Genomic DNA, 24,866 nt, shown 5'->3' on the forward strand with positions numbered 1-24,866 from the left:
CTAAATACAAACTGCACAACTCCCAAATTATGTACTTAGGCCTCACACTGGAATAGGCATTATTCTGTGGACAATAGTCGAGCTATTGGACGTCCATTGGATAAATTCAATTGAGGTACAATAGGGTTTTGATGGTCAAACAAGCAGAAGCTATTTAGCTTACGATTTCACATTCTCTTCACACGGAATTAAAGTCAATAAACGTATCGACGCTACTAGTTGACACGAGCTAAAGTAATAGACTAAGGCTGAAAAAAAGTTACAAGTGGCTTCAAACACACAACAGTTATGATTGCATCTCAGGATGATGCAAAGCAAGCGAAAGAGATCACGAGTAAGGAAAAGGCCGAGAATGAGCTGGCGTTCGAGACTACATCTAAAGACCCAGGCAATAAAGAGGGTGAAAGCGCAGAGGAAAGAAAGGAGAGAAAAGAAAAGGCTGGCAAAGACGAGCAAAAGAACACAGAAAAGCCTGCTTTCTCGTACAACGCGCTTATCATGATGGCAATCCGCGGTTCTGAGGAGAAGAGATTGACTTTAAGCGGAATCTATGAATATATCATGAAGGTAAACATGAGCATAACGTTAAATGACTTATTCCATAGAAAAACACATCCTGTTTATCTCAACCGATATGTATCTTTGGTGTTGTTTTCTAGATATTTTAGATTAACCCAGAGCCACCGAAAAATTGAGCTTTACCCCTACATATGCCCATCAGTACACGCTAGTTCGAATATCTTGTAAACCAACAGAAGAGCTTGACATGTTATAATTCCCAAAAAGTTATGTAGTGACATTACTTGATAAACGCAACGCTTGCGATTAATCTAAGCATACTTAATTTGTTTTGTCCCACGTTCCCCTAGCTGAGTGGCGCAGAGGAAAATTCCAAAACATTTGCAAACAAATTGATGGCCTTCTTTTTACAAGAAAGAATCGTTGACGCCTGATTTGTATCCTAGCTTTTAAGGCTACTCGAATCCGTGTTACCAATGTTACCTATACATCATGTGCGAGAAAAAACGGCAGAAAATTTTTAAACAAACAGCAACGATCCTTTGTTAAGGGGCAGCCAGCGAACAATAGCACATAACGGGATTGACTCATTAACGTGATCTTCTCAATGACTTTCGAATTACATTTTGAGAAAAGTTGAATACAGTATCTTACCTTTTCGTATCACTCAAATTAAAACGAGAAAGCATTTTAGATAAGAAACTAGAAGATATATAGAGCTACAAACAAGCAAAGCACAAGTAGTAAACGTTGCGAACATCTACGTTTTTTAGAAGAGTTATAGAAGTCACTGACTAGTTCTATCCAATGAATTTCCTGATCATTGTCGTATAAGCGAGAACTGGAGGCATGTGTTTGTATGCGAGTTTTTTGTGCTCATCGATTAAAAATCGTTTGCGTCTTTTTGAAGACGGATTCAACGGTTTTATCTTCCGCAAAGAGTTTTCTAGAACCAAATCCAAAACTCTATTTTGATAACAAAAAATCTTCGTTTGTATTAGTGTGTAGTTTTTAGAGCATTTTCCTAACTTATTATTATTTTCTACTCTACTCTTATCCCATGTAACACGCCGAATATGGATTCAAAGGCGCAATAGCCGCTACCACAGCGTTTCAGAGAAACTAAAAAAGCCGTGGTTGTCTTAAAAGGAAAAAAAAAAAAAACACTCCAATCGTTTGTTCCAGATGTTACAGAATGCTCAAGAAAATCGGTGCTAAAATTGCTGTGATCAAGTCAACAATCTTTGACATCCACTTCGAGTCATTGTTTAATTAACTTTGTTTTCACAAAACGGCCTGAGCACTAACTTGAGAAAATAAACTGAGAAATACAGCTTAACAGTCATTACCGATTACTTATTGTCCAGTATTTCGAAAAACTGATTTAAGCCCTTTCGCAACTTGGAGATGAGCGCCGAAAAGGCAATACATGATCATCTCGACACGAGTACTTTATTTGAATAACCAAGAAAGCTAGCCAAGTCTACAAACCATCATAGTAGCATTCGAAATGTTACCCATCGTACTAAAGTTAATAGGGGGCCATATAAGCTTTAAACGCAATGCACACACAAACAAGGCATGCTGTTTCGGATTTACCACACTTGGATTCAAACAATGTTGTTTGCCCAACTGAAATTCTCTGATATCAGTGGGGCACTTTCCAATGAGCAAAAGATTCAGTTTGTATTAAAAACATGTAGGCCTTTAGTTTTACAGCCATTGGTGGTCTTTCACAAACAATTTGTTCTTAAAATTATAAGGCAAAGTCCGTGGTACACAAGGCTTATATATCCCTTCCTTGTCCGTATAGTGCTTTAGACTTATAAATCGCTTGTAAGGCAAACCCTTGATGCATTAGACTTGTATATCGCTTGCCGTTTTGCTTTTTTTTGACAAAAAACTACGAGTGTTTAACTACAAAACTTTCTTAATGATGATCTTTTATCACAGAATTTCAGCGCTAATATAGTCGTGTTACTTTTGGACAGACCTATCATAGGTCCGACAGCATCAATCATACTGCTGTTTTTCCTATAAAAACACATGCCCAACATCGCAGTTTGACAAAAAAAAAACGTGACCATTCTTCTCTTTTCGACCCTCCCTTTTTTGTCCTTTTTGTTACAGATATTCTGACCAAACAGGTTAATATGAACACGTTTCTCTTTTTTGGCAGAACTTCCCTTACTACCGCAACAACAAACAAGGCTGGCAAAACTCAATCCGGCATAACCTGTCCCTCAACAAATGCTTTGTCAAAGTTCCCCGCAATTATGACGACCCGGGAAAGGGGAACTATTGGATGCTAGATCCCAGTGCAGATGATGTCATAATCGGCGGAACGACGGGAAAACTTAAACGTCGCAATCCTCCGTCAGCAAGAAACCGCATGGCGTTAAAGCGCCAACATCTTGTGCCGCTACCGCTAGATGCGCCTTTATTTGGTTACTGGGACAGAACATGGGGTTCTAGCGCTTGTTTACCCGATATACGGCATCTGGCACACGGGCGTGGGTATATGGGACCTTTAGCATATTATGGCAGTTCTTCTGGAGTTTTTAGTGCAAGGGACAGTTACTCGATACAACCGCACTATGACGTTTCCCCTCGGCTAAACATCCCTCTGAGTTCTTTACCACCGATGCATTGCAGCGTGCGACCGGTGCTTGCTCCTAATCCCTATAGCTCGATGGACAATCACTGGCATTCGTACCAGAGTCATATGCCGACTGCCTTAACTTCTAATACGAAGAACCAAGAGGGTATGTCAGCGTTTTCTGTCGTCCAAAGAATGGAAATGGCTGCATCTCAGTGCCAGAGAATGCCTTACGCGTCGGAAACGATACCGAGATACGATTGGACTCGCGTTTCTCCTTGAACAAAGATTATAGAAACTCTTTCAAAGTTTACTTTACATAAAGTGTATTCAAAACGCTATAACATACGCAATGTAGGTTTAAATTCAGTGACTATTAATGCGCCTGCAGCGTTAGAAAGGACCCAAGCTACGTTAAAGCAAGATATTTATTCTATTTATTTCCAGATGTCCAATTAAACTCAATTGCACTCACTGGTAGCTAGAATTCACAAACATTTGATATACGTGTAAAATCCCACTGATTTAAAAAAAAATGAAAATATAAGTTAGCTTTATGCGAAAGTGTTTAGGAACATGCGATAAAAGCTAGCGACCTTAACCGAAAGCAAACAAAACAATTGTAAATGGAAAAGACACACTTGTGGCTTTGATTCTCAACGTAAATTAATCAATCATAATCAAGGCTTTTTATAAACGAGTTTTTATGTACCTGATATTTTACTGAACAAAGCAAAAATCATCCCCTGTTGTGGACATCTGGTAAGGACAGGTCATTAATCCCTATATTTAAAAAGTTTTTGTAGGATCCTACTTACATATCGCTATTTAGCGCAGAACGTTGTATTAAACAACGGTAAATACATATAATAATAGTAATAAATGACTCCTTCAGAATAGTTATTTCTGGCTTGGATCCCAAAAATTACCATTATCGCGTTGTTTTTAAACTGACAAAATTATCGCTGACAAAAAAAAAACCTTAAAGTGTTATCCATTGATATGATACAGGCATTGCATAGTTGTTGGCTTTGCTTAAACGCTTACACCATTATTCGCAAAGGTTTTATCTATTTTGGTCCGTTTGGTCTAATTAGGGGGGGGGGGGGGGGGGTGAATAGGTTCGCGGATATGCGGATTCAGCCCCGAAATGCTCACGGATTACGGATTTTGATGATTATTTCAGCGGATTGGCCCATTTTGGAAATACGGCGGATTACGGATCTGTTGACAATTTGGGCATGGATTTCGGATTTTGACTGCTTTGATGGTCGAATTTCGGATTTTAAATGAATTTCAATCGATGCTATTGTTTATCTGTCAAACCATGCTGTTCTAGAAAATATCTGCAGATCCACGGATTTGCCCCGAAAATGTTGCGGATCGGCGGACACTAGTTGTGCTAATTTCTTTCCCAGCTAAAATAACGCTCATAGTATCTCGCAAAACAAACAAATAACCAAATGTTTGTTTCCGGAAACTCAATGTTTATTTCTCAGAAATAAACTTAACCAGTCACTTCACGCTATTTGTTTTCGAGTGCGAACAATATCTCAAGCGTGGAAATACATCTTTGTGAATTTTCGCTGTTGTTCGAATGTTTTCGCCCACACAATGAACTTGCTCTCAAAACAAGTGAAAACAAGCGTGCTTCCGGTGCTATTCTTTGCACTAAAAAGCTATTCTTATCACAAAATCCCAAGCTGCACAAAAGAGGTGGCTCTATTGTTGATGGGAGTCATTGTGATATGTTGGAAAACATTAGTCCCGGTACTACTAAACACTGCTCTAGTCCACTTAGAGGCTAATTTGGTTAATTGGTGGGAACATTCGCCTACCCTGCCCACTAATGTGTTTTCAATGTCGAATGGAGTAAACAATAGCGAACAAAGCCATTCTCAGTTCAAGTGTAATGTCTTTTGAGGAAGAAAAACAAAAAAGTTAATTCTGTGCTTAGTCTCTGCGATCCTTCACACAGAAAATGTTTATATTGTATATTCTACATAAACAACACACAAGGTGTGAGGAGTGACGCGTACCAGTTTATTGGTATTACAAGTATAGATGTAACGTAAAATATACAAACATGTTCATGTATCAACTAGCAGAAGACTGGGGAAAAAACAACCCCGGAAAAAAACGACGCGTTATTCAAACTGGTAAGGTCAAGTGAAGGACGAATGTAATTAGCTAAATATATAGGCATGAGTGAACCTCTAGGGAACGCGCAAGGCGCGAATTCCGAATGCCCAACATAAACACATTTTGCGAGGAATGCACTTTGCAAACTCTAACAGTTGCTCGAAGTCCGTAAAACCTTCGCGAACATTGTACTATATCTAGAAGATTCTGAAACAGCAAGAGATATAGCGGAGATGGCCTTGAATAAATTCGCACAAATATAGGACTGATTTCACATTCTAGCAAAAGATTGAGAGCCCAAAATTTACTGTTTTTCGTATTAACAATTAGCATGAGACCTGAATAATAACCAAAAGATGTTTTTATAATAAATAGAATGCGTATAACTCTTCGAGCAAACAGCATTTGATTATTACACGGTGACTAAAGCGATAACAGATAACAGCAACTATTTTCTCATTTATTGACTAAAGTGATTTTAAGCGATTAAAACTCGTTTACCCAAACTATCAAAACACGACTCGTGGAACTTCACACTCATACGGCAGCTGTCACTTAAAATCAACAAAGCATTCCTTTGGAATACATGTTGATCAGAGCAAAAATATCAAAAGTCTTTAGAACTTTAAGAACTTGATAATAATACTTTATGACAGCTACATTAAATAACGGTCAATGAAGATTAACAAACTGTAAAGAACCATTGTTATGCGTTGCATTTGCATGACTTGTATTGTTATGTGTTTTCGAAGGTGGCGTTAGGGCGTCAATAGTCAATCTTTAAGTTTATTCCTTAGTTGCCCGCTTTGAGTTATTAATAGGCCATGAAGGGGGGTTTACGCTATGCAGCGCATGGACTTTGCTTCAAGGGGTGCCTCTATTCCGCTAAAAATACCTTTGACTTCCGATAACTCGTACTGGAATAAAAATTGAATTTTATTGACTATCCTATATATTATAGACAATCTTTTACAATTGTGAATGTATTGCTAGTGTGGTGAATATACGTATTTTAATGGAACTGGCTGTAATTTTTCCATCGTCTTTGCTCATTCTTGAAACTCTGTTCCTACGGGCTCATCGTAGTACGATTCTTCAAAACGCGGTTCATAACCGTCGCCTTGTCTATTGAGTGATTCGACGCTTAGCAATGCTTTTGTCCCTAATATTTCTAATTTACCAAAATAAATTATTAAAAACAAGATTAATAATATCCATTCCTGGATTCCCAGATATCGATTTAGCCAAGGGCTGTAGGATAGTCGAATTTACAAAAGCGTTCAACCTCGTCCCGGGTAGCCTACTTGTAGGCTTTGATCCAAGATGGCGGCCGTGGGGTTTTCGTGCCGGAAAAACTATCAAAGCCTACAAGTAGGCTACCTCCCGGGGGTCTTCTGGATAATTTTAAATATGGCGTCTTGTCAGCTAGTTAGCTTTCGAAGTTGCAAAGCATCCTCTATTCTAACTATCCTAAAGCCCAATGATGGGAGCTAAATCTGCCAGGTTGAATTTAGAAACACCTGCTTTATTGGACGGATGCAAATACAATTACCAGTAGCAAATAAATCACTCTGTTTTATTTGTCCAGCTCTCATCTTATACCAGACGACAGCTTAATTATTGTCGTGTTCATCTATCCGCAACTTTATTTGATCCCTAATAAATTATAATTATTGAGTACACTTTCAAAAACTTTTATCTGCAATTTCCCTATTAAAACTGGACACGAACGCTCTGTGTCCCTCAATTCCACGCCACAGGCAGCCCAAGGCTATAATATGTACTGTCAATACACCAAAAACTGGAAATCGACTCTGCCAAATTTTCGTCTTTAATAAGACTTCTTCAGGGCAGACTCGATTTCCAGTTTTTGGTGTATTGTATTCATTGTTCTGGTACGAGATCGCGACAGTATGTACTGTCAAGATATATATGGGGGAAATCAAGGCGCGCATTTAGTAAAAACATTTGACCTGTTCACGAAAAAAAGCGCTGAGCACTATCGCCTCAATTAAACAAACGAAGACACACAGCCCATACCTTAACGAACTCTCTAGACAATCTGACCAGTAAACAGGTGTCAATTAGTTCTAAATCCTAGCCTGTAATCCATGTCGATGAAAAAATATTGTTAAATATATTTTTGGTAATGACACGTTCTCATCAGTGGAAAGTTGGATCCATCTGCTCCTCATACTCCCTAAAATCCGATCGTTAATTTGTATCACTCGCTTTTAATCAAATGTTACATTGCTTAGTTTGATTGGCAGTCAACGAAAAGTGACTAAGATGACAAAACTGGAAAATAGCGATTTGAAGCAATAACCACAAAATGAAATCATTTTATTTTTCCATGATGTGCTTAGAAAAACCGTTGCACAGTATGCTCAGTAGAACAGTTAAATCTCCCTGCATTTATAATAAGCGTATATCCCATTGAATCGAGACTATCAGCGGGCATTCCCTGGAAAATGAAATCATTTTATTTTTCCATGAATCGAGACTATCAACGGGCATTCCCTGGAAAATGAAATCATTATATTTTTCCATGAATCGAGACTATCAACGGGCATTCCCTGTCATAATATTTTTTCAAGGAAAACCTCCTGAGGCCCAGACTTTCAACGCGCATAGGTTACGTTGTTTTCTACGAAGTTCATCAAGCTCTTTCTTAGGATATTTTTACAAAATTTGTACCTTATTCGAACTTGGTGTTGTACATAACACACCCTGTAGAGAAAAATGAATTTTTCTTTTTCGCTGTTAGTAATAGATCTCTATCTCAAGTGCGACGTAACAAACTGGTGCAGAATTTCAAGATGAATGCCACACAATCTCCAGGAATTTTCCTTATCTAAACCTGGCTGTTATCATGTTAGTGTGGGCGAAGAGGGTACCAAAGAAAAGAATGCACCTGTTTGTTGTCAACATAGCGCAAGCAGACCTTCTATCGCTCATAACATTGCCCATAAGAACTATAATAACCCTGCTCCATCAAGCAAACGGAACGAGGAAAGCCTTTTACAAAGATGTTATTTCCTGTGTCCAATCTATATATCATAATGGCATATACTGCACTAGAGGTTTCTTCGGCCACTTTGCTCATCATATTCTTGGAGCGGTTAAGAGCAGTGTCGTCAACAGTACAGTTGTCACCTCTCTGCCTCATCGCACTCTCTTTGCCATTATTGTATAATCATGGATCCTGCCAGGCGTTATGATGGCTGGGGCCTGATTATTAATGCTCTGCCGTATCGGAAAAGAATGAATTATTATTATAATATTTTTGTCGCCGTTACAATTTTGCTTCTTGTGTTATCAATCGCCACCATTAACATCGAGATCATAAGAAGATTGCACCGCTCCCAGGTGGATATCGAGCTCCCCGAAGTTCCAGCTAAGACGACGCAAGATTTCCCGTTCGGCTGTCAGTATAATCTTATCCTCTATACTCCTTTATATAATTTGTGTAGCCCCAACATACCTATCGTATGCAGTCTTTTACCATCATAACCTTGCCACCAGTCTCTGCAATAGCATTGATGCACTCTTTTAAAGCATTGAAGCACTCTGTAATAGCATTGATGCACTAAATTTTTGGTGGATTCCATCAACATTGGGCTTAACCTCATCATGCCTGTCAAGCAAACCAAGATCCATGCTGATGATGCCCCTTGGGTCACTGCAGACTTAAAAAATCTCATCAAGCTCCGCCAAAAAGCATTTCTCGCGGGTGACACAGAGCGCCTCCTACACTACAGGAACACAGTCAACCGACAGCGGAAAACCCTCCGCAGCAGATACTTTACATCCAAGGTCGCGCAGCTGAGACACGCGAAACCCAGTCAGTGGTGGAGTGCTGTCAAACGCGTTGCTGGTATGACCCCTGCCTCAGGCCACGAAAGCGTGCTCTCCCACCTACAACTTGAAGGGTATAACTAGAAGTCGAATGAGCAGGAGCTTGCCAACACTACAGGAACACAGTCAACCGACAGCGGAAAACCCTCCGCTGCAGATACTTTACATCCAAGGTCGCCCAGCTGAGACACGCGAAACCCAGTCAGTGGTGGAGTGCTGTCAAACCCGTTGCTGGTATGACCCCTGCCTCAGGCCACGAAAGCGTGCTCTCCCACCTACAACTTGAAGGGTATAACGAGAAGTCGAATGAGCAGGAGCTTGCCAACGCAATTAACTCTGCCTTTCTTGAGCCTATGGAACAGTTCCTACCACTGCAAGCGCCCCCTGCCTACGCTGAAGACTCCACCGTGCTCACTGTGTCTGAATCCACTGTCCTGTCCGCTCTGGCCAAACTGAACCCTCGTAAGGCTGCTAGTCCAGACAGTATACCAAACTGGATACTACGGGATTACGCTGAAATTCTGGTCCAACCAATCACCGCGATACTTAACTGTAGTTTCAGAGATCAAAGACTCCCCCCATCGTGGAGACTTACCGATGTCGTTCCAGTTCACTAGCTGAAGCCGGTAGTCGACGTCAACAAACACCTACGTCCTATCTCACTGACTCCTGCTATTTCAAAACTTGCTGAGGAGTTCGTCGTTTCCTCCTACGTAGGACCTGCTTTGTTTAAAATCCTGGACCACGACCAGTACGGAGGCATCCCAAAATCATCCACTCTCTTCGCGCTGACTTCAATGCTCCACCACTGGTCACAGGCGACCGACGGCACAGGATCGGCAGTCAGGGTCGTTCTGTTTGATTCCAGAAAGGCCTTTTATTTGATTGACCACTTTCTGACGCACCGCAAACAGCGCGTAAAAATATGTTCTGACTGCCTGTCGGAGTGGGGTCCAGTCCCCGCTGGAGTGCCTCAAGGTACCAAGCTGGGCCCATGGCTGTTCCTTCTTATGATAAACGATCTTAGGCTAGCCGACACCCACACTTGGAAATATGTGGACGACACCACAATTGCTGAACTGTTCCCCGAGGCTCCCCTGGAAACGTGCAATCAGCAGTATCCGCTGTTGAGGCCTGGTCGCAATCTCGGGGAATGCAACTTAACGCTGAAAAGTGCAAGGAGCTGAGGTTTGACTTTAAGAAGATCACCCACAACTTCCCTCTCCTCGTGATTGATAATCATGAGCTCCCCGTTGTCATGAACGCGAAGATCCTTGGAGTCACCATAACAGAAGACCTCAAATGGAACGCCCACGTCTCCGAATGTATTAAAAAAGCCAATAAGCTACTATGCTTCATTGTAATGTTAAAAAGAGCCCAACTCCCTGTTATGGACATTATTGCCTTTTATCTTTCAAAAATGCGCCTGTTTTCCAAAATGCCCTCCCGGCATATCTCAGTGACGAGATCGAGAGAGTGCAGAAAAGAGTAATGTCCATTGTGTCACCACAAGCTAACTACAAGGACTGCCTTGCCAGCTATGGCTTACAGACTTTGAAGGACAGACGGGGCGAACTCTGTCTTAATCTGTTCTCGTCTATTTTCACCTGCCCTTACCATAAGCTAGTGAACATCTTACCACCTAAGAACCAGTGTAGTTATAGTCTTAGACAATCCAGAACATTCTCAATTCCGCGCTGCCGAACCGAACGTTTTAGGCGATCTTTCATCCCGGCCATGGCATCCAGTTGCACCACTAAATTTAACGTATAACCCCAACTGAACATATCATATTCGCTCATTTTATAGTATATAGCTTTCCTCTTATCATAGTCGCATTTTAGTCTATTACCTGTAATATACATATATATAGTTATATTTTTATTCCTTTTTTTCTTTTTTACTCGATGTATATTGCGCAATTCAGCGTTGTTTTAGCTGCCATGCAATCTTTTTTAAATAAACTATCTATCTATCTCTCTAAAAGCATTGACGCATTCTGTAATAGCATTGACGCACTCTCTAATTGCATTGACGCACTCTCTAATAGCATTGACGCATTCTCTAATAGCATTAACGCACTCGGTAATAGCATTGACGCACTCTCTAATAGCAATGAAGCACTCTCTAATAGCATTGACGCACTATGTAATAGCAATGACGCATTCTGTGATAGCATTGACGCACTCTCTAATAGCATTGAAGCACCCTGTAATAGCATTGACGCACTCTCTAATTGCATTGAAGCACCCTGTAATAGCATTGACGCACTCTCTAATAGCATTGACGCACTCTGTAATAGCATTGACGCACTCTGTAATAGCATTGACGCACTCTCTAATAGCATTGACGCACTATGTAATAGCAATGACGCATTCTGTGATAGCATTGACGCACTCTCTAATAGCATTGAAGCACTCTGTAATAGCATTGACGCACTCTCTAATAGCATTAACGCACTATCTAATAGCATTGACGCATTCTGTGATAGCATTGACGCACTCTCTAATAGCATTGAAGCACTCTGTAATAGCATTAACGCACTATCTAATAGCATTGACGCACTCTGTAATAGCAATGACGCACTTTGTGGTGACGCTTTTTCGAAGTTTAAATGAGGACCGTATCTACTCGAATAAGCGCCCCGGCGCTTATTAAATTTTTTACTCTTACGCGGGACGATTATTTTAGGGAGGCACTTATTTAAAATACAAATTTCGCATTATTTCAACTTGAAGTGGCTTTTTTCAATAAATTTCCATCCATTAAATATTTGTCTCTTTCTTTTCCAAAGTCTATAGCTCCATGTTTAGAACTGCTTGTATGATAGCCATTTTACTCATTTACATAAAACCTGTGCGCTTTTTAAAAGTTTTGGTTCAAAAGGGGTGCTTATTCGGGGTAGGCGCTTATTAAAAGTTTTGTTTCGGAAGGGGCGCTTATTCGGGGGAGGCGCTTATCCGAAGGAGACATTTTTTGAGTAAATACGGTACATTTTCTTTGATTTAAAAGGATATTTCGCTAATTTTTGTAAGTTTGGTCTTCCCTGGTGCGAGAAGCAAGAGAGGATAATACGCCATTTTGAGGGGAGCCTGTGGTATATTTCCAGGGCAGAGCCTGGGTCCCCTTGCTTTCTGTAAGTCAAACCGTGCGTGCTTGCAAAGAAGAACGGAAAAGACTTTGAATTGGCAAATCAATAATGAATTACACCTCCAAAATACTGCTGCCTCTGTAAACAGAACTCTTTAGCTGATTTGAAGAGCCGAGGTGGCTTAACTGATATTGCGAGCTATTTGGTGCCTTCTGGAACAACAACAAATACGGTGGCCACGTCACGTAAATCTGAAGATGAAACTTGCAAGAAATTCGACTTCCACGATACGTCCGAGATGATATTTTCTATTTAATAACAGAATCAGACTTCCTGTTTCAATAACTTTCGGAACTGCTGATTTTAGGATGAACTGGGTATTTATTCTTCGCAGATTTTGCAGACTGCGTTCCTTCAGACGGACAGTGATCTTTCTGGTCGTCATTCTTGTCCAAATCTGGCTTGCTGTTCCTGTAATCTTTCAACATATAAAAGATAACTGGCCCGAGACCTTTGATGTGTCAGTTCCTGACAATTTTCAGCCACCGTTTCTACCCATAGTGATTTTCAGCTCATATAGACCGAAATATTTGGAAAAGACTTTGAGATCAATTGCAAGCTCTGGGAATGTCCAACCAACCACACCGTGTTTATTTATTTTGCATCATACAAAACACTCTACTATGGATGACATCAACGAGACTTATAAAGTCCTTGGAAAAATCACATTCTGTAGGAAGCTCGTCTCGACCTATGGCAATGATAAGGAAGAAAGGACCCCTGCTGTGTTGAAGTCACACTGGTGGCTAGTGATGAAAAAGATTTTTGAGGAGAAAGGTAATACAAGAAAATAATAAAATAAAAAATATATATATATATTTCCTTATTACAATGGTAACTCATTGCACTTGTAACTCCTTGATTATTGTCAAATATGACTAAAAAGGGTGCAATTTGATTGATTTTAGCATTTACCCGCTTTCCCCAGGTGTTCTTAATTGCTGAAAGATACAAAGTCCTCATACAGTTGCTCTTATTCTTCCTAACTCGTTATTGTTAATTGTGCTTGGGTAGCCTCCTCCGCAGTCGTCTCTGAACATAAGTGATGTGGAGGAGAAATCTAATCATGACAACATAATGACAGAAGAAACTATCCATTTTTCTCGATTGTCATTAAGTTGATAAGCTTCTCCTGCAGCTTATGTCATCAAGTCGCTAGAGTGTGTTAAGGGCCTATGGTACTATCTTTTGAGTCTGTTGCTACAATCCACAACAAAAGTAAGTGGGACACTTCCCATACGAACAACCGCCAACCCTCTCCCCCTGATTAATATTGGTTAGAGGCGATTTTTCAGCATAAAACACAAGCAGTAGCAAGGTGATCATTTGCCCTCCAACATTGAGGAAGGGGAGGGAAAGTGTCCCATTAGTTTTGTTACAGATTGTCTCAAAAGTGGAATGATTGGAATTTGTCACGCTTATCATCGATTTCTTAAAATGTATTCTCTTTATTCGCATACCCTAATGAAAGTTTTTCAATCTATTAATTATTCGAGCTTGAAGTAAAGATGTTGACGTCCCCAGAGAATACTTTTGGGATATCTATGCGCTATTTGAAATATTTTATTAAATTAATTTGGATTAAATGGAGGTGCGCTAGGATATTTGCAGACTATAATTTTGTAAAATATAAAATTTATTTGATGTTGCCAAAGAGACTGTCTACATATCATCGTGTCGATTGTCTCTTTTGCAAAAGTAACCATCCCTCGGAGTATTTAGCCGGAAAACACCGCTTTTATGGCCAATTTAGGTAATAAACACAGGCATAGAGACTAAAAAGATCATCGCCTAATAAGTATTTCCCAATTAAACAATAAATAACAAATCGACTAAAGAAAGCGATAAATAGGCGGTTAATCTGTTGTAGAAAATATGAGAGCCCCATCTCATTTCGTTTTTAATGTACATCACAACAAGTGTTTATACGTTTAGCATGTTGGTGCAAAAAAGCGGGTGTGGACCGTGTACGGTCTACCATTTATAGAAAAATATTATCCCCACTCATGGTAGCCGAATTTCTTCAATCATTCGTCTATTCTATTACCATCATAAAGCTATTAAGGTATATGAGGCTTACAAATGATTTGAAATATATAATAGGGCTTTTTTGAACGGTCAACCTTGGTAGACCATTTATATAAAAATGAACTTTCTTTTTATCTTAGTAAAAGGACGGTCAACCATCTACCATGAGCTCTCTCTCCAAAATGCAAACCCTCATTCAAACAAAACTAGTGTCAATTTATGAGCTTTTATCTCCAGTTGTTACTTTATTATTTTAGAGTTTGAATTTCTTTCGTAAGGCATTTTTTAAACAATTTTAAAATGGTTAACTGTTGGTGTTAATCGTTGAGCCACATAAGCAAGATCAGAAGACATAGTCTGTAGCCATCGATTTTAGCGAATGCTCCTCAGAAAAAGCATTGCATACACTTAGCTTGAACTCTTCAAGCATAACTTTGTGTCAAAGTGTCAGATATTTAGCAAAACTATTGTAAAACAGATGAATTTATTGAATTGACCTCCGCGAGACAAGCTTGCGTGATTAAATTTGAAGTGAAAATCTCTCACACAATAAATTCTTCATAGGCGGTATTTCTTATATGAAGAAACAGATGAGATTGTTTACAATGAAAAATTGTTGTCTCTGAAGCTTCTGTCCATTTTTACGTGTGATCCTGGCACGATAATTGTATGTGTTTGATTTTGACGTTCGCATAGTTGTATCGTCGTTGCGTTATCAACGATAGTGTTTCCTGTTCGAGGACCTGTCAATCACTTGCTCAGACAATCCACAACAAAAGTAAGTGGCACACTTTCCATACGAACAACCGCCAACCCTCTCCCCCCCGATTAATATTGGTTAGAGGCAATTTTTCAGCTCAAAACACAAGCAGTAGCAAGGTGATTTGCCCTCCAACATTGAGGAAGGGGGAGGGAAAGTGTCCCATTAGTTTTGTTACAGATTGTAGGTAAATTTGTTTGTTTTATAAAAGCTTCTGTTTTTTGTCAAATCTCATGGAACTTTCAACATAAGTGTCATCTGATGGTCACGTGACCCAGGACATAAAAACGTGTCAGAGAAGCTACTGCTCAAATCTACCATAATTTTTTTGCAGAAATATTCTAACATCACTATTTTCTTAAACTTCACGCATCGGATTTGCGAAATTTTGAAATTGCGAGAAATGGCGAAAACCACATATTTGGTAATAACTTTTTCATTTCTTCAAAAATCAAAAATCCCATGTGCTAAAGTGTTAGGAATGGTAATATCAATGGTTTGAGTGAAAAAAAAATTCACAATTGTTGTAAATGTTCAAAATGAACTTGTTTTTCTCGCGATAAAATGGCCGCCATCTTGTTTTTTCGCCATCTATTTTTATTCTCGAAAAACATATTAAAATTGCATTTTCTTCTACAAAATGTCGTAAATGTGTAAGTTTATTTTAATCTCTTGGAAAAAAAAACAAAGAAAATTAGAACTGGAGTTTCGAAGAAAATAAAAACAAAAAAAGGACTTGACCAGGGATTGAACCCGGAGTGCTTGCTTATGAGACAAAGGTGCTAACCACTGGGCCACAGAACCAATTTGGAAGACGCGTGGCGATTTTAGTCTATTTAACCGAATGTAGCGCTTTTCCCTTTCGTAGCAACGGAGGTTCGTAGCAACAAGATAGTACCATAGGCCCTTAAGGTTTTATCCAATAACATTTAAAATTGTTTGAAGGCATTCATCATATTTCCAGCTGTATCAAGGACCTATTCATAAATTATGAAGCCAAGTGACTAATATTAGCTCAGCCATAACAATATCCATAATGTGGACATAAGAACAAAAGAAGCTGGAATCATGAAACATTTTAGTAGATTTATATTTCTCATAAGGAAGTTTTTATGATGACGAGTTACCTAGGAGTTTTTCATTTTACCCTTTGAAACACTACCCTATCTAAGGAAATTGTCAGATTTTGCACTTGATAGATTTTTAGATTCTAATGCCCCCCTACCTCCCAACAATCCATACAGACCACAGAACTGTAATTTCCGTTTACCTTTTCAATTTCCTGATGAAAGAAATATCCATATAATCATTTAACATGCTAAATTTGGACATTATTTTTAATAGGAAAACTCTGTCAGTCCCCTTTGCATCCTTATTATCGGAGTACCACACATGCTCTTGCTCTGGTAATCTCTGCTGTTCACTCTAATATTCATTCTATTAGAAAAATAATTGCTTCCACTTACTCTTGTTATACCTTTATTTCCAGATCCTTTCCAGCTTAAGAGCAACAGCACCTACACTGGGGATGTGTTTTTCATTGAAGATGATGCAATTCTTTCACCAGATTTTATGGAGGTCATGTGGTTTTCCTTATATGTGAAAAATACCTTTCCGGAGACCTTATTTAGCACCTTACAAGGTATGGGGAGTGAAAACCTTGTTGAACATCAGCCAGATACTTTTGTTATCAGCCAAGTACCTGTGGTTGAAAGTGTCTGCTATTCCTTCAATGTCACTGCGTGGAACTATATCAAGAAAGTAGAGAAAGAGTCTGTAGCTTACACAGAAAAAGACTGGCCTTTAGCTCTGGGTCTACTGCTTTTCTACGATCGCAATGAAACTGTCCAAATAGTGGCACCAACAATTAGTCGGATCTGGCATGTAGGGGGAAAGGATCTCTCATCCACAGACCAGAGTGATATCCAATTTGGCTCTGATAATTTGCCTCCGTGGAAGAAAGCCAAGGAGCAAAGATACCTGAACATGCATAAAGCCAGAATCCTGCCTGGCATTCGAGACATGTATGGTCGCCTGTGCCACCCTTGTGAGCTGGAATCTCGGGTGACTAAATTTCCAAGTAGCAATTTTCCATGTCGCTGCTTCTGTCCAGTTAGTAATTTTAAAAAGTATTGGAACTGGCAGATAGCTGCATTTGTACCTGCCACAAAACGTATGGTACATTGTCAGCTTGTGTCCCATTTGATGATTATGGTTGTGTTTATAATCACTGGGGTGGTGATGTTTGGATATCTAATGGTATCAAAGTAGCCCTCCTTAAAACAGAATTAATATAACATAGAATTGAGAAAGCATAATGCCAATTATTACTTCTTCTCCTTGACACTAGTGGCCATGATTTGAAGTATGAGTCAGGGCTGTAAATTATACCTGAATGATTCACTTTATTAAATATTATTTTGGATATCAACAATGGCCAAGATAGCGAAATCCAGGTTTTTGTAAGTAGGCTAGTTTTATGGGGGGACACAGTATTAAAGAAAAGAAAAAAAAACCTAGTGCCATTAAATGGTAATTATTTGTTGCTTGTTTTAATCAAATATAGTTATTTTTACATTTTGAGCTTACAAATATTTATAGGGCTATACATTGGGTCTATTGCCTTTCTTTCTCAGGAATAAAATTTTTCCAAATTGGACTAAGTTTATTGCAGTTGTGGAAACATTAGTTGTCTATTAAGTTACTGAATAGTTGTATATGAATAACTGATAATGCTACATAGTGGTTTCCATAACTAACCTTTGAAAGAAGTGTACCACTAAAAATATGGTAATTTATGCAATCATTGTCAACATATAACTCATCTAATTGTTACATACAAAAGGCATAGCAATTATGTGTTTTTCTAAGTAAAGCTGGTGATGTTAGCATTGAAGAAGTCCAGAAGTCATCATAGGCCAAAAAGTACTTTGTGTTTCCCTTTAAAGAAGAAAGAAAAATCATTTGTCGATTTCATAATGTAATTTACGATACAAACCTATTGCTACATATTGCTGTGTGCTGTTAGTTTCATTGTCATGATCTATCAGATATCAAACAATAAAAGAATCATTTAATTTCTTAAAAAGAACTTTGATTTCAATTTCTTTCTTCCACCAACAGGTGCCCCTGAGATCTGAATTAAATGAATGGTAGACACTTCACTTTTCAATCCCAACAGATGACCCCTAAAATAGATACATTTCATTATCCAGAAACAAAATATAAACAACAGCCAATAAATATGCTTTGACTTTTCTCGTGAATTGCCAGATCAGATGATATGTACATAGCTGTCAACTCTCCCGCATTAGGCGGGAGTCTAAAAATTTTGGACCTCTTCTCACACGTGAAGCACCAGATCTCCCGTTCTTTAGCAATTTTTATTGCTTCTGAAAAAATATTCATTGACATTTTGCCTTTTTTCTATTAAAATAATTAAAACAATAATTTCCTTTTGTAGCAGGATTTATCTAACATCCTCGTGAGATGTATAAGTGTTTTTGTGCGAGAGAGCTTTCTATATGGCAAATGCCTGTGAGGGTATACCCACTTCTCTCCCAAAAATGATTAATATACCCCACCCCCTCCCCCAAAATTTCTCAAGCCTTGAGATCTTCATAGATTGACAGGTATTAGGGAAATTCGAAAAAGTGGACCTAATTTTTCCAGAGAGGGGGGGAGTGAGTAAAATCTGACCACCCCCGAATAAAAACAAAAATGGATTTTTTTTATGCCTATGCAGTATATCGAATTTAGCTTGGAGTGATCTAGCTTATGCTTTATAGTTTTGTCTACAAATAGCACGTCTATTGAGAACCGAAAGTGGACCTTCGGCCGTTGTATGGGGGGTGCTTGCAACCCCTGCACCCCCCTGGGTACGGACCTTGGTATGTATCTAAGAAACTGACTCCAATCCCCCCCCCCCTTCCCCCTCTCTTCTCACTCTTGAAGAAAGGATATTTTGCGACTGCATTCCTGATCAGCGGGCTCTCGCAATCCCAGGATGCATTGCGATACTCGTAGACTATTTCACGCGCGATTCCAGACAACCGTATAAAATGACCACACAAGGTAATATTTACCGGCATTCTACCGCTATCCAAATCTATATGTATTATACCTAATACTTTTGGTATCTCTTTTAGTTCCTAAGTGGTTGAATTTCTTCAAAGACGCTGGAATTCCAGTCACGCTCGCCACGAAGTAAGTCGAGAAGTTGTTTGGTTTAAGATAGAAAACGCTACGTTGTTGTTTACATCTTGAGAAATAAAAGCCTTAGTTTCTTTTTCTATCTATACTATCTATCCCTTATTGTAATAATTTATCGCTTTCCTTAACTCAATTTTTTAACTATTGTCCACAATGTCTTCCTTCAGCTGATAACAAATTCCATGTCGCTGTCTGATTAATCTCAGCTGTGAAATTGTCGTGTGTTTTTTGCAGCTATGCCATCACTTTCTGTGATCACAGAATTCAAAACGATATGCTCCCTGATCTAACCAAGGTAAAGACAATATTGTGTTCTTTTTAGAAGCTCAGAGCTTTTGAAAAGGTCTATAACACTGAAAGCCTAAAAGTTGTCTTATGTATCAACAACTTTGGAAATAATGTTGGGTGGATTTCTTGTCCGTGTATTAGTTTTCCCACCGCCATTTGAATCTTAGGCTGAGTTCAGTTATGCTCAATGTAGTATACTTTATTTAAAAAGCCGGGTCAGTTCTATATACTACTATTGTGTGATTTGGCCTTTGGCGGATTTGATGAATAACACTTATCTAATGTAGATGAGCTATTTATCTACAAGTTGACATGACTTTTAAAACAGTATTCAGACCAAATGAGATATACAGGGTAGCATGTATATATTGTGTGTTGTTTTAATAGGAGATATTGTGTGACATGCATGTTGTTTTCACAGGAGATATTGCGTGACATGGGGATCACAGTTATGGGAGATATCATAGCAATCCTGAGACATGCTAAAGAAGTTCATGCACAGGTAATAACACTATTCTCTTAATAGTTGCCATCACTTTTTCTAAAATCGATAGAGTTGTTATCTGGTGTTTCTGTGTCATTTGACATTTCCTTGGGAAAATTTCAGAGTGAAAGAGAGAAGGCAGCCGAAGCATTTTCATCTGAATCAGAAGTGAAAACACCCAGTCGAACTCCAGGCCGCAGAACCCCACCTGAACTCCAAGCTAGGAAAGAGACTCGTAAGTTATTAACAACAAGCTAGAAAAGAGACTCATAAGTTATGAACAACAAGCTAGGAAAGAGACTCATAAGTTATTAATTCCAAGCTAGGAAAGAGACTCATAAGTTATGAACTCCAAGCTAGACAAGAGACTGGTAAATTATGAACTCCAAGCTAGGAAAGAGACTTATAAGTTATGAACTCCAAGCTAGGAAAGAGACTTATAAGTTATTAACTCCAAGCTAGGAAAGAGACTTATAAGTTATTAACTCCAAGCTAGGAAAGAGACTTATAAGTTAAGAACTCCAAGCTAGAAAAGAGACTTATAAGTTAAGAACTCCAAGCTAGAAAAGAGACTAGTAAGTAATGAACTCCAAGCTAGGAAAAGAATTCCTAACTACTAGATGAAGTCAGGTGTATAGCTTTGGATCGGCACAGGCACAGAAGGTGACTGCACAACCCCCCTACCCCCCCCAGGAAATTCTAGCATTGCACCTGGTAGTTATTCTTCAAATAATTGTTTACAATAATTTTATTCTTGAAAGTAATCATATAAGCAGAGCCAATTAATATCGCTTCTTTGTCCATTTTTCTTCTTTTTACAATCTTTTTGTTGTTCAACTTCCTTGACCTTGGTTCTTCCCTTGCTTGTTCCCTTTCAGCAGCCAGTCGTATGGTTGACAGTTGGATTAGTAATCAAAGACTCCAGAGTGGAACTAGAAGTCCAAGCAATGCCAGTAATTCTCCACGCAATTCACCATCACTGAAGAAAAAGTTAAAGATAACAACTTCCTCTGAATTTGAACCCAGAGCCAAAGTTCCAACAAAGTCTCTGTCCGACCGATTTGGTGGCCGACTAGGTGGTGTAGGTGGGGCATCCTTGGCAGCAACGAATAAAGTGGTACCAAAGGTGCAGAGGGTCAGTTTGAGCCCAGGGGGGCAGGTGACGGTAAAGCCAGCAAGGAGAGTGCAGGGGGCTGTGATTAAGCAGACAGTATCTAGCAAGCAGAAGTTGACTGTGGCAGTGGGTAAGTTAGCAAGACAGAATGTTTAATGGAATAAATTATGTTGATGAAGTGGTATATGGCATTTAGAATATGACATTTATAATTATACAAAACTGGTTGAGCACAAGGTTTCTAAGTGTGGAACATAGAACCCCATAGATATGTCATGTCTAAATTCAATACTTTCAGGAGCTAAGGGAAAGGGGAAAGTCTCCTCAGTCTTTGATCGTCTTGGAGAGGAACCCAGTGGTCCAAAACCTGTACCAAAGATGGCAGCAGCTGCCCCTATCAGGGCACAACCTCCACTGAAACCCCTCAAAACCAGCATCACTGCACAGAAAAAGGTACGTACATATTTAGGGTGTTGGGAATTTCTCATTACTTGGCGATTCGGTTTGCACGATCATCCAGAAACTTCACACTTTCAGGCGGGAAAATCAATTGGCGGAAAAACAATTTACGTGTGGGAACATTTTTAGCTTTGATAACAAATGCCCAAAACTGGTGAGAAAAATGTAATAAACAGCAAATAATGTAAAATAAAAAATGGGCAAGCATGATTTTTCAACTAGGGCACCTTCTTAGCGACTTGAAGTGCTGATTTTAGCAAGAAAAGAATTGTCTCAACGTGTAGTTCACTGTTAAAAAGCGGGAGAAAAGTCGATCTTTTGATAGCAAAATTCTATCACAACATTCGCATTAGAAACCAGGCTTTATCACAATATTCAATTGCTCATGCCTACATAGATAATTCTACTTCTGGTTTGCGTTTCTAACTCTATAATCTTTGCAAAGAACGGATGCTCCATGATTTTTTTAGGCAGAGAATATTCACCTACTTGCCCTTTCTAAAACAGCGTATCGATTTCCTGATATTTTAAAAATTAAAGAAATTATTCAAATAAGAGTGGAAAAATATAAATTAAAATTGTGCGAAAATTTTAATAATCAAAGCACATACATAACTTTGTAGGCACCCTCCTGAATAATGTTATAAAGCTACATTTATCATTCAGATACTTCAACAGCTAATTTCTATAATTAGATTATAGAATTTTTCTGTTATCGCCTGATGATGTCATCAAAATTTAGAGATTCTTAAGGAATGATGCCATGCCTAAAATCATTGCATTTCACCAATGTTTGGCGGATTTATAAAGTCTTTTGAATTTTGCCTGGCAACTGCCCAAAGAGAAATGTCCCAACACCCTTAACAACCTTATTACACTTTATGTTTATGTCACTTTAATTATGCCAATTTTACAATCTCAAAGCATTTGTGAAATTGGGATGCACAAGAATTAAGGGCTAAGTGGCTTAGTTGAATAATTATGAACTGAAGTTATAGGTTTTTGTGAAATTACATTTAGCCCATGCATGTTGGTTATCACTTAAATAGGAATTTTAGCATTATCCTTTCCACTTGTTTTGAGCTCAAAATAATCCACAGAATCCCAAAAATAAATCGTTGTGAAATATTGCCACACATTGCCACACACACAACATAGCAACTTTTTTCTCTTGTTGTTACATCCATATTTTATGCTGATGGTATGTTGTTATTCACTGATGTACACACTTGAACATAAAACAGTGTGCACCATAGTTTACAGTATTTATGCAATAATGAATGATGTTACTTGTCAATAGTTACCTATGACAATAGCGGACTTGTGCTAAGAGGTCACATAACCTTTCTGGGTGACAAATTCAAAACAAAATAATAGAACAAAAAAATCAGACATGACTGCGTCCATCATGCCAGATGAAAATGAAAATTTTTAAATGAAACTAAACCCTTTCTGAAAAAATTGCCTTTTTTCCTAAGCGCTGAATAAGTTTCTTTTCTTTTGCTGTTATTTTGCTGCTATAAGCCTGAGTGTGCGCTAGTTTGCCACCCAAACAGTCATGTTATATCTTGTAGCATTCCCTGTTGATGTTTAGTCGGGTTTTATTTAGGCAGCTGGCGAAACCTCCAGCGACTATTTTTCCAAGCAATTGCTACATTTTTTTAAAAAGTTATTCAAACTAATAAAATAAAATAGCTTCCACCACCTACTATCAATCTCCACCGCCTACTCTGAAACTTAATGATAGTTGTTTGATCCATCTTTTTTCAGGTCAAAACTCCTACGGAACCATCTTCATCCTCTGTATTTAGTCGATTAGGAGGTATCTCTGCACCCCAGGGCAAACAGCAAGTCTCCATAGCACCACTTCCAACTAGGAATCTTCAGCCATTTTTTACATCTGCTGATGATGATGACAATGAAGATGGCATAGATTACAGCTCGCACAGTGTGCTGCGACCTGTCCGGGAGAAGGAACCAGTCAAAGTCAAACCAGTCAAGCAGGTTCAACCTGTCAAGCGATCTGTCGGGCTTGTCTCTAGCAATGACGAATCGGGGCGATCAGTGTTTACAAGGCTAGGTCCTAAGTCATGAACATTAGTTAAATCGATTTTTAAATTCTTATCAAGGAGATTTTTAAGGACATCTCATAGCAAAAGAAAGACACTTATATACAGACTGTAGATTCAATGAATGGGTTTATAAAAAAACAGTTGAAGATCACTTCAAAGCTAGAGAAGTTTTATAAAAACAGTAAAACATTAAAAGTCAATGTGGCCTTATCTACATCTCATAAAAAAAGATAGGAACCTCCACACCACATTCTGTACATGCTACAGAAATTAATAAATTCTCTATGAATAGGTTCTTACAGAAACAATAGTTTACAAAGTGAGACTTACAAGTACAATGTTGATTTATCCACAAATCACACCTATTTATTGAAACTTCATATGCATTCATTTCAGGCAAGCTTTAAATAACGTTATAGCCGAATCTGTTGTTGTGCGACCGTCAGAGAATTCAAATCCATTTAGTGTTTGGGAATAGCGCATTGTCAATCATACCACCCTGACCAATCTATTCCTTGCTGTGTGCAGTCAAAAGGTTTATGACGCGACAGTAAGAACATGAAAGCCATGGATTGGTTTGGACGAATAATTGACTATGCGCTATTCCCGAACGAGGATTTTGTATTCGCTGAGGTCGTGCAACAACGAATTTAGCTATATTCATGTTTATAAGCAGTGGCACCCAAATTCAAGCTTTAGGCATTTTTTCATTCTTGACTTATTTCTCTCAATAATATTGTGCTTGGAATGCAAGTTTCCATTCATGAATAGGACCACATGCTGAGAGAAAGATCATCAAAATGGTGCAAAATTAACGTTTCCACAGGTGTTATAAACTGTTTTATTATATTGTTATTTGATGACTCACTATTATATTGGTATTTTAACATATTCCTGACATGTTGTTGATTAAACCAATTCTTTCTTCCTGTTATACTATCAAAACTTTAGATGACTTGAAACAATCACTTCCACAAATTTCATACTTTTTTGTATATGCAGCAAGAATGCAATTAGCAGGTCCAAACTTGCCACCTCCCTTGCCTTTTTTAAAATTCTGGTAGCACCTATATACTTGAACATTAGTTAAAAATCTGGCCTGCGTAGCAAGCGCAAAGGGCTTTGAAGGATGAGGGATAGACCCTGTGCACCTGGAGAGAAAGATGGAGTGAATAAAGGC

General features: G+C 38.7%; 4 protein-coding genes across 5 annotated transcripts; all 4 read left to right on the forward strand.

Moving 5' to 3' along the window:
- On the forward strand, positions 1-4,017 carry LOC5518909 (forkhead box protein I1). Its single transcript, XM_001638841.3, has 2 exons — positions 1-567; positions 2,699-4,017. The coding sequence occupies exons 1-2, from the start codon at positions 289-291 to the stop codon at positions 3,398-3,400; spliced, it is 981 nt and encodes a 326-aa protein (XP_001638891.2). The 5' UTR covers positions 1-288; the 3' UTR covers positions 3,401-4,017.
- Positions 4,018-7,573: 3,556 nt separating this feature from the next.
- On the forward strand, positions 7,574-10,439 carry LOC116602297. The gene is made up of 2 exons (XM_032363661.2): positions 7,574-9,192; positions 9,408-10,439. Exons 1-2 carry the CDS (start codon positions 8,894-8,896, stop codon positions 9,733-9,735), a joined length of 627 nt encoding a protein of 208 aa, XP_032219552.1. The 5' UTR covers positions 7,574-8,893; the 3' UTR covers positions 9,736-10,439.
- Positions 10,440-12,229: 1,790 nt separating this feature from the next.
- On the forward strand, positions 12,230-18,145 carry LOC5518907. Its single transcript, XM_001638839.3, has 2 exons — positions 12,230-13,046; positions 16,547-18,145. The coding sequence occupies exons 1-2, from the start codon at positions 12,578-12,580 to the stop codon at positions 17,326-17,328; spliced, it is 1,251 nt and encodes a 416-aa protein (XP_001638889.1). The 5' UTR covers positions 12,230-12,577; the 3' UTR covers positions 17,329-18,145.
- Positions 18,146-19,031: 886 nt separating this feature from the next.
- LOC5518906 (uncharacterized protein C19orf47) lies at positions 19,032-24,620 on the forward strand. Of its 2 annotated transcripts, none has more exons than XM_032363707.2 (8): positions 19,032-19,131; positions 19,206-19,263; positions 19,504-19,564; positions 19,979-20,059; positions 20,165-20,276; positions 20,923-21,285; positions 21,454-21,608; positions 23,385-24,620. In XM_032363707.2, exons 1-8 carry the CDS (start codon positions 19,119-19,121, stop codon positions 23,706-23,708), a joined length of 1,167 nt encoding a protein of 388 aa, XP_032219598.2. In that variant the 5' UTR covers positions 19,032-19,118; the 3' UTR covers positions 23,709-24,620. The 2 variants fall into 2 exon arrangements, with proteins under 2 accessions (XP_032219598.2, XP_001638888.2); XM_001638838.3 differs by having other exon boundaries at positions 19,033-19,131; positions 20,920-21,285.
- The last annotated feature ends 246 nt before the right edge of the window (positions 24,621-24,866 follow it).

The sequence above is a fragment of the Nematostella vectensis genome, chromosome 7 (assembly GCF_932526225.1).
Source record: "Nematostella vectensis chromosome 7, jaNemVect1.1, whole genome shotgun sequence".
NCBI lineage: Eukaryota > Metazoa > Cnidaria > Anthozoa > Actiniaria > Edwardsiidae > Nematostella > Nematostella vectensis.